The sequence below is a fragment of the Crocodylus siamensis genome, chromosome 5 (genome assembly GCF_052110815.1).
Source record: "Crocodylus siamensis isolate JL-2025a chromosome 5, ASM5211081v1, whole genome shotgun sequence".
NCBI lineage: Eukaryota > Metazoa > Chordata > Crocodylia > Crocodylidae > Crocodylus > Crocodylus siamensis.
This window is the reverse complement of record NC_143399.1, coordinates 63,528,650-63,539,775: the sequence shown is the minus strand read 5'-3', so window position 1 is coordinate 63,539,775 and position 11,126 is coordinate 63,528,650. Positions and strand designations below refer to the sequence as shown.

General features: G+C 44.5%; 1 protein-coding gene across 1 annotated transcript in view; it reads right to left on the bottom strand.

Moving 5' to 3' along the window:
- The window catches only part of LOC149864167 (complement factor H-like), a 91,189-nt gene that overhangs the window by 46,465 nt on the left and 33,598 nt on the right, over positions 1-11,126 (bottom strand). The window contains exons 6-8 of the mRNA XM_090049757.1: positions 10,675-10,845; positions 1,918-2,094; positions 60-260 (exon numbers count right to left, since the gene is read on the bottom strand). Of these exons, the coding sequence (XP_089905883.1) occupies positions 60-260; positions 1,918-2,094; positions 10,675-10,845 (549 nt within the window). The remainder of the gene's footprint in view (positions 1-59; positions 261-1,917; positions 2,095-10,674; positions 10,846-11,126) is intronic.

Genomic DNA, 11,126 nt, shown 5'->3' with positions numbered 1-11,126 from the left:
GATTAGTACTTATAGTGAAAGAGGATTTGAGGCAATAACACAATTTTACATTTACTTACTTATACATTTTGGTGCAGGATCCCAGCCATCTCTTGTACATCTGATTAAAACCCAATTCTGCTCAGTTGCAGTTACATAACCATTGGCACAGCTGTAGTACACTGATGAGCCTATCTGTGCTGGAAAGGCTCGTTCTCTGTTGCTTTGATAATAGCCACTTAATTCGATATTTTCTACCTGTGGGTAGTCACAAGGTCGCACTGGAAAAAATGGAGGTTTAAAATAAACTATTATGAGATACATGAAAGAAGCTGAAATAATTATGTTGCAAATTTTCACAAGTCTTTTTTTCTCCCCAGTTTTACACTTGATAATTTGGGAGCTGCATTAACCAAATTAAGGAGTTTGGGGACACATCTACATGTGTCATTAGAAGGCAGCAGTAAATTGCAAAGGTTATTGTTCCACAATTTATTGCTCCCAGGTGTGTGGTTTACACATACACCTGGACCACAGCACACTGAGCTGGGTTGTAGCAGCTCCAGCTGGCAGGGGGACCATGGGGGTCCACCCACCAGCTGGGGCTCCTCAAACCAGGGTTAGTGTGCTGTAGTGGGGCTGGCTTCTGCATGCAGCTAACTTGCTGGCAGCCCTCGCACTGAAGCACCCTTGTGCCACACCGTCTGCACTTGCGCTGCTATGTGCAAAAATACTCTGCAGCAAGTTAGGACTTGTATTTACAACTCCTTCCCTGCTGTGGAGTTTATTAGTTTTGTGCACACTAATAAAGGCACATGTAGATGCTGAGATGTTTACTGCACAGTTTATTAGTCAACTGCCTGTTAAATGTCCTGTGTAGACATGCCCCTGGAAATGCATTATGACTTGGATTATCCTACTTCTCATCCCACAAAAGCCTTTTCTGCCTGTCAGAACTGTAAAATGCTAGAAATGCAAAAGGTAATTTTTTGGTTGGTAACTGAACTGGAATCAAGAAAAATTCTCTCCCCTGATTGAAAAACCCCAAGGAATTTGTTTTGGATCGATCATTTCATTTAATCCAAAGCAAGCTGGGCTTTTTTTTCCTTGATTTGAGGTCACTAGTAAGTTAATGCAATTGAAAAGAAGATCAAGAGCATTTACATGAGAAATTTACTTTGCAGTCAACTAATTAACACCTATTGGGGTGCACAAAACTAATAAACTTCACAGTAGGATAGGATGTGTAAATACAAGTCCTATCCTGCTGCAGAGTTTTTTTTGTGGCAGCAAGTTGCTTCAAATTGCTAATGGAGAGGGAGGAATGGGACCTAGGTGTTCCACATCCAAAACAAGTCCCCTAAAAAACCCCTAAAAAACCCCTAAGAAAAAAAGGTGGTTCCTCCTCTCCCATGTCCTTCTGGTATTCACCCAAAACCATGTTTACTAGCAGAAGAAATTATTGTATACAATCTGTGATCTCTGGATAGGTCAGTAACCTGGAAGGTACCACTTCCTTATGCACAAGAATGAGACGATCTACATAACAAAATTCCTCTTCATTGTCTCAGGATCTACAGGTTTGTCAGGAAATCTTGAGCTTTATTATCGGAAGGGTATTTTATAACCAAACAATTGGGCTCCAAAGTTTCTTTTTATCTCTGTTTTAAACAGATGTCACTTACTTGAATCATCGGAGAACCCAATTATGAAGTCCTTGTTCAATTTTTACTGTTTCATTGCAATCACTGGGAATAATCTGGGTAAGCATTTGAGAAGGAACTTTGTACCCAGTGTAAAATGAACAAAGCATTTGCAAATACCTTTCAATTTTGTATTGTAAAACAAAATGTCATGACCTGTTTGGATTAAAATTTGTTATAACACACTTTTGGTTCTGATATTTTATAAACCTGTTAAGATGCAAAAATAACCTACAGACACATTTTGGAACAGGTATCCAGCCATTCTTGGTGCATTGAGCTGTGTTCCCACTGAATGAGTCAAAGTGAAATCCACGCTTGCAATCCACTGTGATTACATCCTCTTCTCTGTATATTGTCTTTGAAGGGACAAAGCTACCATCAGCCACTTTTGGATGATCACATGTAACTTCTAAACAGAAAGCAACACACAAGATTAACAACTGGAAATGGGACATTAGCGCACCTCTACAAGTATAGATAAAGGCTCAATGGGACATAGTCATGCACACCATCATGAATCGGCTCCCATTGTATCTTATTGCTCATACAGGGGAATCTTGTTCCCACGCTTCCCCTGCACTAGCAAGAAGCAAGTTTCCATGGCTGGGGACTCCCTCAGCTGATTGGGTTCCCAGCCAGGGGCTGCACCGTGTACCCCTATGGCTGGGACACCTCATAAGCTATGGTCTCCCAGCCACAGGAATGAACCAAGTCCCCCAGAGCTGGGAGTTCTGATCAGGTGACAGGACTCTCAGACACAGAGGGCCCTGGCAACACATTCAATTAATGGTGTGATAGGAAGCAACTACAAAAGATATTACACATATTTTGTAGAATAACTGCAGCTTGTTCTGCTTTTCATCACACCATTAATTAACTGAATTTGTAACTGGGCAACCACTTAGTGCATGATTAACTGATTAATCTCACTTAAGTGTAACTTGTAGATGGGACCTCAGACTGTAAATTCAACCCCTTCTTTTCAATGATTTATATTGCACTGCTCAGTGTAGACAGTTACCTCTAATAGGTGATGAAGGGTCATTACCTGATTGCTAAACAGTTTTCTTGTTCTAGCATTATCTCTCCCACTGTGGAAAGGTCTGTGGCTGAAAAGCATATTTGCTCGCTATATCCTAACATGTTCCTTGACCTCTACAAGTAAGTATTATGTTTTTATGATCTTTGTAGAACATGCGTGTAACAGAGAGCCAAGCAGCTCCTGTTACTTTAAGGGTGAAGGAGCAGCAGGGAGAGCCCCAAGAGGGAGAAAGCTGCCCATTATGAGCAGCCAAGGAACAAAGACCTCAGTATTTACCTGCTACAAGTACTTACTGCCAAACCAGCTGCACAGCAGTAGTGCACTTGGCTAGTGCCCTGCACAGGAGACAAGCTATTGTTACAGCAGAGGTCAGCAGTAAGTTTCCCAGGGGTTGAGCTGGCAACCTAAATCAGGAAGCACCTTTGGTAATTCAGGGAGTCACATGACCAAATGGGGCAGTGGCTTCCAGCCATATAAACCCAGGCCCTGAGACAGAGCAGTCAGTCCAGCTTTGGGAACTGCTGAGGGAAGAGATCCAGGACAGGAGAGCTACAGAGAAGCTTGTGGTTGATGCTTGGACTACCCTGGGATAAATGCAAGTAGAAATGCTGCTGATTTGCAGGGAAATAGGATAGGGTGGAGCTGAGTGATACAGCCAAGGACCTGGGGTTAGGTTTGGGGATTTGTGTTATAGCCAGAGGACTTCTTTTGGGTTATAGTTTTAGACCAGGGGGGTGGGGGGAGTTCAGAGGTCCTATTATTGCCCAGGAGGCATGTGATTACTTTGAGTCCTGCCAGGGCTCAGGCTCAAGGTGTAGTCAGTGGCTTGGCAGAGGGGCCAGCTCTTGGGGGTAGGGCCCAGCTAAGGCCAGAGGGGCCAGCACCCAGAGAAGGACTAAGGTAGTCTAGAGAGGGGAAGGATCTTGGGCCAAGAGACCTGAAGCAGGCTCAGTGTCCAAAGTGGGGCTGAGATAGGGCCAGGGGGCCCAGACCAAGCCATAGTGGACTCATTACCCAGGGCAGGGCTGAGATAAGTAATTTAATTCTGGTCCTCTTGCCCTAATATAAGTGCTGATGCCTAGAAGCCAGGCCTAGCACAGTGGGCCCAGGCTAGAAGGCCCAGCTAGAGAAAAGGGGTGGAGGCTGAGAAGGCTGATGCCCCAGAAAAGGGAATGGAAGTGCAACAACATCTGTGAGGTATAGGTATGGTGTAAGGGGTAGTCAGAGCTATGTATTTAGCCCTTAAAGCTACAAATATCCTGGGGCACAGATGGGTTGAGAGGGCCTACTCAGCTCAAGGGCAAAATTGAAACCAGTGGGTTCTGGGAGGGACCTGCATGTGGCTGGAGTTGAGTAGGGCTTACTCTGAGATCTGTGGGCATCCTCCCTTCTTTAATTTTTTAATAAGAACAAAGCATGGCAGGTAAGGAATTGAGGAAAAGTATCTTAGAGATCAGGCCAGGCAGGAGCCATATTGCCACTATACTGCCATCATTTCACAACCACCCCTATAATCCTGTTGTGAAAGCTTGCCCATAGCAGCTAAAAGGGAAAGCTATGGGAACCCTCCCAAAAAAGAAAATAAGATATACCATGTTGGGTCAGACTTCAGACCCTTCTTACTCTGTATGCTGTATCTCACTGTGGCAATATGAATCCTAAAAACTCTTGTCACCCGAAGAGCGAGTTTTGTCCAAAACACAACAGACTTTCTACGAAACCTTAAAAACATAGACCACCTTCACAGCAACACCCTCATAACCACCATAGACATTACCAGCTTATATAAAGGAGGAGCTATGACACTGAAAATGACACTGAAATTCAAGATCTCATTGACATGAAATGGAAAGCCTTCTGTGCCTGGAAGAATGCCATCAACTCTGCCATCAAGAAAAACACACACAAAACAAGCAAAATCAGAAGTGCAGAGGAGAACACAAGAACTGAAGAATGAGTGGTGTGTTCAGAAACAACAAGAAATGCAACATTTTTCTGACATTCGTGGCATCTTCAGTGCTACCAAAGCTGTGTACGGCCCTAACACTCAAGGCCTTAATCCTCTAAGATCAAAGGATGGAACACTCCTGAAAGACTCACTGCTCACATCAATGCTCACTGGAAAGAACATTTCTAGGACCCTCTGAATCATGATTCGACTGACAAAGAAGATAAGATCGACAACTTTCCATAAAAAGCAGTCGGAGAAGACCTTGGTTTGCCACCTACGCTAGCAGAGGTCAGGAGTGCCATCGGGGAAAATGAAGAATAACAAAGCAGTCAGTGCTGATGGAATACCTGCAGAGATTTTCAGTGAAACAGAAGAACAATTTACGCTTCAGCTTCATGTCCTCATCCTTAATCTGAAACAAGGAAGAAAACCCAGCCAACCTAAGGGATGCCTTGATTGTTACCATCTTCAAGAAGGGGGACAGAGCTGATTGTGGAAACTACCGAGGCATCTTATTGTTGGCCACTGCTGAGAAAGTCATTACCTGTATCCTCACTAACTGTCTTCTCCCACTTGAGGAAGAAATTGTTCCAGAATCTCAAAGTGGCTTTTGACCATCTGGAGAAACTGCGAACATGATCTATACATCACATCAAATCTAGGAGAAGTGTCATGAGCAAAATTGACCTCTATTTGGCCTTCATCAACCTCTCTAAAGTTTTCAATTCTGTAAACTGTAAAGCCTTATGGAAAATCCTGTCCAAAACTGGCTGCCCAAACAAGTTAATCAGTGTTCTGAGACTTCTCCATGACAATGTCAGCAAGTGTTCTCAGCAACAGTATGGCAGGGCACATCCTGGAGGTAAGTGCAGGAGTTTAAGGGGATGGTTTGAAGGCTCCTTGTCCTGGACATGACCTAAAACTGCATCGTGCTGAGAGTGGGTGGCCTGGTAGAGTTCCCTGTGGTGCAGGGGCCCCCAGGAAATGCCAGACCAGTTACCACTTTGGTGAAAGGCTGATTGGGGTGCCTTAACCCCAGCCCCTACAATAGCATGGGTACAAGGGGGCCAGGTACACCTACAGCCACCTAAGCCCCCACTGGAGAAGGAAGCTCCATGGCCCCAGTGAAGGGGCAGAGATGAAGGGCCCCAGTGAGGGGGTGACCAGAGGGCTGGGAGCCCAGTATGTGTGTACAAGTGTGTAGAGTTGCCCCAAGAGGGGTCAAGGCAAGCTTGGACCTGGTCAGGTAAGTGGTTGGCCACTACCCTGGTGAGGGTTGTGGGAGAGGCCCAAAAGATGGTATATCTGCCACCTGAGGTGTGCGCTAGATAAAGCCCATGGATGAAGGGGCCTGCTCCGAGAGGGTACAAGGCAGTACAAGTTATCAATGCGTGAAACTGTGAGAGAGGGTGGAGGGTGAGAGGCCCTAGAGAGAGGATGGTGAGAGGCCCTAGTGAGAGGAGAGTGGTATGAATGTGTGTGTGTTTGAGGCCTGACAATGGGGGCTAAGCTTGGTCTGGCTATAGGCTGGGAGCATTGTGTCATCTGGATGCCACCTGTGAGGCTTGGGCTGCGGTGTAGGGAAGGAATGGAACTGCAGATAGCACCTCCTGGCATTGGGGCAAGAATGGGCAGCCTCCTGCCTGATTAACACCATAATAATGTATCATCAAGTCGTGGCAGGAGAGGAGGTGGGCAGTTGGCCCAGATCAGGTGGGTGTGCCAACGGCTGACCAGCCCTGAGAAATCCCTGTTACAAACGAGAATTGAACAGAACCGTTTGGGGTGAAAACTGTAGTGAAGCAAGGCTGTGTCATCACTACAACTTTGTTTTCCATCTTCTTCTCCACCATAATGCACCTTGTTGATAGAAAACTTACACCAGGAATTGAAATTGTGTATAGGATGAATAGAAGACTCTTCAACCTCAACAAGCATAAGTCCAAAATGAAGACCACAACAACAACCATGATGGATGACAATGCTGTCATTGCTCAATCTGAAATGGACCTCAAAACCATCCTTAAGACATTCTCAGAAGTCTACGAGAGTATTGGCTTAACTCTAAATATTGGGAAAATGCAAGTACTTTACCAACCTGCTCCAAAAGGAGAAAAAAACCCCTGTCCATTCAGATCAATGGAGAATTGCTGGAGAACATGGATCACTTCACCTATCTTGGAAGTCATCTTTCATCAAAGGCAGACATTGATGTGGAAATACAACACCACTTGCAATGTATGAGCGCAGCCTTTGGACACCTGAGTAAGAGTGTCTTCTTAAATCATGACATCCTTGCTGAAATGAAGCTCTTGGTTTATTGAGCCATTGTCATTCCAACTCTGCTGAATGGCTCAGAAACTTGGACCACACAGAGAAGACATCTCAAGAGCTTGGAAAAGTACCATCAAGGGTGCCTTCACAAAATCCTTTGGATTAGATGGGAGGATAGATGCATAAGCATCAGCATCTCGGCTGAAGTAAATTCCAGCAGCATTGAAGCCATGCTCATCCAAAACCAATTTTGCTGGACACGTCATGTTGTTTGCATGCCTGACTCCTGCCTTCCAAAGAGAATCTTTTTTCTCATAGCTGAAAGAAGGTCAGCAAAGTACCGGAGGGAAAAGAAAGCACTTTGAAGACACCTTGAAGGGAAATATGAAGAGGTGTAACATTGACATCAAACACTTGGGAGACCCTCACTCAAGACTGACCAAAATGGAGGAAGATTCTTTGGGAGGGACCTCAATACTTTGAAACAGCTTGTCAACAGGCAGAAGAGGGAAAGAGGAAAGGGGGAAAAGAACATCAAAACATCCAATGCAGCAACACAGTGCCCATCACTCCTGGAAACACCCGTTCTCACTGTGACAAGACATGTGGATCTAGAATTGGGCTATAGAGCCACCTGCGAACTCACTATTACGATCCTTGGAAGACAATCTTACTTGTTCGCAAGCCATCGTCCATCATCATACCAGCTTATATACCAACATCCCACACCTGGATGGCATCCAAGCTTGCCTTACATATGTACAAGAACAAGAGTACAACTTAAGAGTACAGACCTAAAGAAATTACTGAACTTATGCTTTGTCCTCATACACAGCAACTTCACTTTCAATAACCAACACTTCCTCCAGCCCATGGGCACCAAAATGGCCACACAATATGACAACCTTTTTATATGCCACCTGGAAGAAGAATTCCTCAAGAACTGTGTGGCAGAACACCACCTCTGTCTCTCCCCCAAAACTCTGCTATGTGACAATTTGGTTAACATGGTCCCTGCAGAGGACAGACATCCCATCTCTCTTGGTAACCTGAGTTGGATACATTCCTGAGGGAGGGAGGAAACCTCCTCTCTCTACCTACATGATTGGCATTGCATACGTGGGTGAAGGGCTTGCAGCAATATGCTCCCTATTGTTCTAAGCAATGGGAGAGGGCTAGAGACCCTGCCAGTCTACCCAGCAACCAGTGATGCATTTCAAATTAGTTGGCTGGCAGCCAACAGGTGTTGGCCTTAATTGGACCAGGTAAATGAGGTCATAAGGTCTATATAAGTTAAAGACTGCCCATGAGGAGGAGCAGTAGGAGTATGATAAAAACTCAAAGAGAGTAGAGATGGACCATCTTAAACTTGCTCTCTCTCTTGAACTCATGATCAATGTCTTTGGCTCTGTCCTTGGACCTATATTCAACATCTTCATTAATGATGTGGACATTGGAGTCAGAAGCAAACTGGCCAAGTTCGCTGATGACACCAAACTCTGTGGTAAAGCATCCACACCTGAGAACAGGAGGGTGATCCAGGATGACCTTGACAGGCTCAGGAAATGGGTGGATGAGAACTTGATGGTGTTTAACACTGAAAAATGCAAGGTTCTCCACCTTGGGAAGAAAAACCCACAGCATGCTTATAGGCTCGGCAGTGCTATGCTGGCTAGCACTATGGATGAAAGGGACTTGAGGGTCATGATTGACCACAAGATGAACGTGAACCATCAGTGTGATGCTGATGCTGCTAGTAAAGCAAGCAAAATGCTGGCTTGCATCCATAGATGCTTCTCAAGCAAATCCCAGTATGTCATTCTCCCATTGTACTTGGCCTCGATGAGGCTGCAGATGGACCCAGTTTTGGGCTCCACAATTCAAAAAGGATGTAAAGAAGCTTAGAAAAGACCAGCAAAGAGCCATATGCATGATGAGAGGTCAGGAAAACAGACCTTATGATGACAGGCTGAGAGCCATAGGACTCTTAAGCCTGGAAAAGTGCAGGCTCAGGGGTGATCTCATGGCTGCCTATAAGTTTATAAAGGGTGCTCACTAGGATCTGGGGGAATGATCATTCACCACAGTGCCCCAAGGGATGACAAGGTTGAATGGTCATAAACTCCTTCAAGATCATTTCAGGCTGGACATAAGGAAGAATTTCTTTACTGCCTGAGCCCCCAAGGTCTGGAACAGCCTGCCTTCGGAGGTGGTTCAAGCACCTACTTTGAATGCCATCAAGAGAAATTTGGATGCTTATCTTGCTGGGATCCTATGACCCCAGCTGACTTCCTGCCCCTGGGGCAGGGGGCTGGACTCAATGAACCTCCGAGGTCCCTTCCAGCCCTAGTGTCTATGAAATCTATGAAATTAAGTGCCTGCTTCCAGAGGGAATCTCCACCTACCTCTGGATGATACTCGTGAGTAAGCTACCTGCGATCTAACTAAATATATAGCATGCAGTAGCTCAGATGCATAATCAAAGGCTAGCCAGCCATGCCAGTTTGCTCTATGGGATTTATTTGATATCACTCTACCCTGTACCCTATTCCAAACCTACTCCTTGTAACCAATAAAGTTCTCCTTTGTACCAGGCATGCGATACTTATTGGGAGTGGGTCTAGATTATGCCTTGGGGTCCCCTTGGTTTGGCTAAGGGAGAGCACTATTTGTGCTTTAGACTTAGGGAAGCACCCCAGGTTCTTGAAATAGGTCGAGTACCCTCAAGGGCTACTAGGTCTATGTTTCCAAGGGGGCACATAGCCAGGATTAGTCCAGACCCTGGGTGGTGATGGCGTTACCCCCAGGCCAGCACGCGTGATCCAGGAAGGGGGTTGGCCAAATGTGAGATGCCCCTAGGGAGGCACTCGGAGCCAGGACGGCTGGACGCAGTGAGGTGGGTAGCTCTGTGCAGGAGCACACCCTGTTGGCCTGCCACAAACTGCAGCATCAAACCCATACTATACTTTATATATACTAATAACATCATCATTTGGATTGAAAATCTGTAATATCTGGTTGATTTTCCATAAGTAATTCAGTAATCATCACCCCTCCATCAAACTATCTCTTGAATACTACAACACCACCATTACATTTTAGATACTATGATCATTATCCTGAATGGTAAAACACAAACTACCATATACAAAAAACCCCACAGACAAACATACATATCTTCACAGAACCAGCAGTCACCCTAAACACACCAAGGAAGCTGTAACACACAGTCATACTCTTCAATACCACCGAATTTTCACCGAGAAAAACACTTGCGATCGTCACCTCACAAATCTCAAAAGGGCTTTCACTCAACAATAAAAGTCCTACAAAGAGATAGATCACACTTTTGAAAGAGCTACCTAGATACCATGTGAAGAATTGCTGCAGTACAAAAAGAAAATCCCCATAAATTGCACACCATTAGTTACGACGTACCATCCTGCCCTGGAACCTATACAGAAAATCCTTAAACAATTGCAACTCATACTAGAAGAAGACCGAATTTTTAAAGAGATTTTCCCAGAACCACACATCCTACCCGTTAAACAAGCTTTAAAGCTTTCAGCATTGCTTTTCTGAATTTAGTCTCCCATTTTGCTGACACACCTGATATTCTTTGTGGTTAGATTTACCAACTTCCATTGACTGCATTAATCACTAAAAATACACTGACACAGAAATCTGACATAATGTACAATATAAAATTAGCAAAAGCTGACCTATACATAATGGTGCTGGTGTCCATCCATCTTCAGTACATACTGCATCTGATCTTTCATTGAACTTAAACCCTGTATCACAGTTAAATTGTATTCGTTCTTTCTCCTTGTAAAGTCTCCTTGGAACCATTACCTCTCCATTCAGAATAACTGGTGGGGTGCATGTTACTTCTAAATATAAGGGAAACAAAATACATACGTACTGAGCTGGAATAAAAGCAATACTAAAAAAAAATACAAAATTTAAATTTTCACCTGAATGTTCTAACTGTGTTATGTTAATGAGGAACTTATTAAATCTGTTTTAGTCAGTAATATTACTCATACCTCTAGCAGGAAATACAGCTCAAAACCACACAAGGATTCAGAAACCTAAATTCAGGGTTAGGCATAATTCAAGTGCTAAGCCCCAAATTGCAACCTTCATAATCCAGGCCCAAACTTTGACCCCT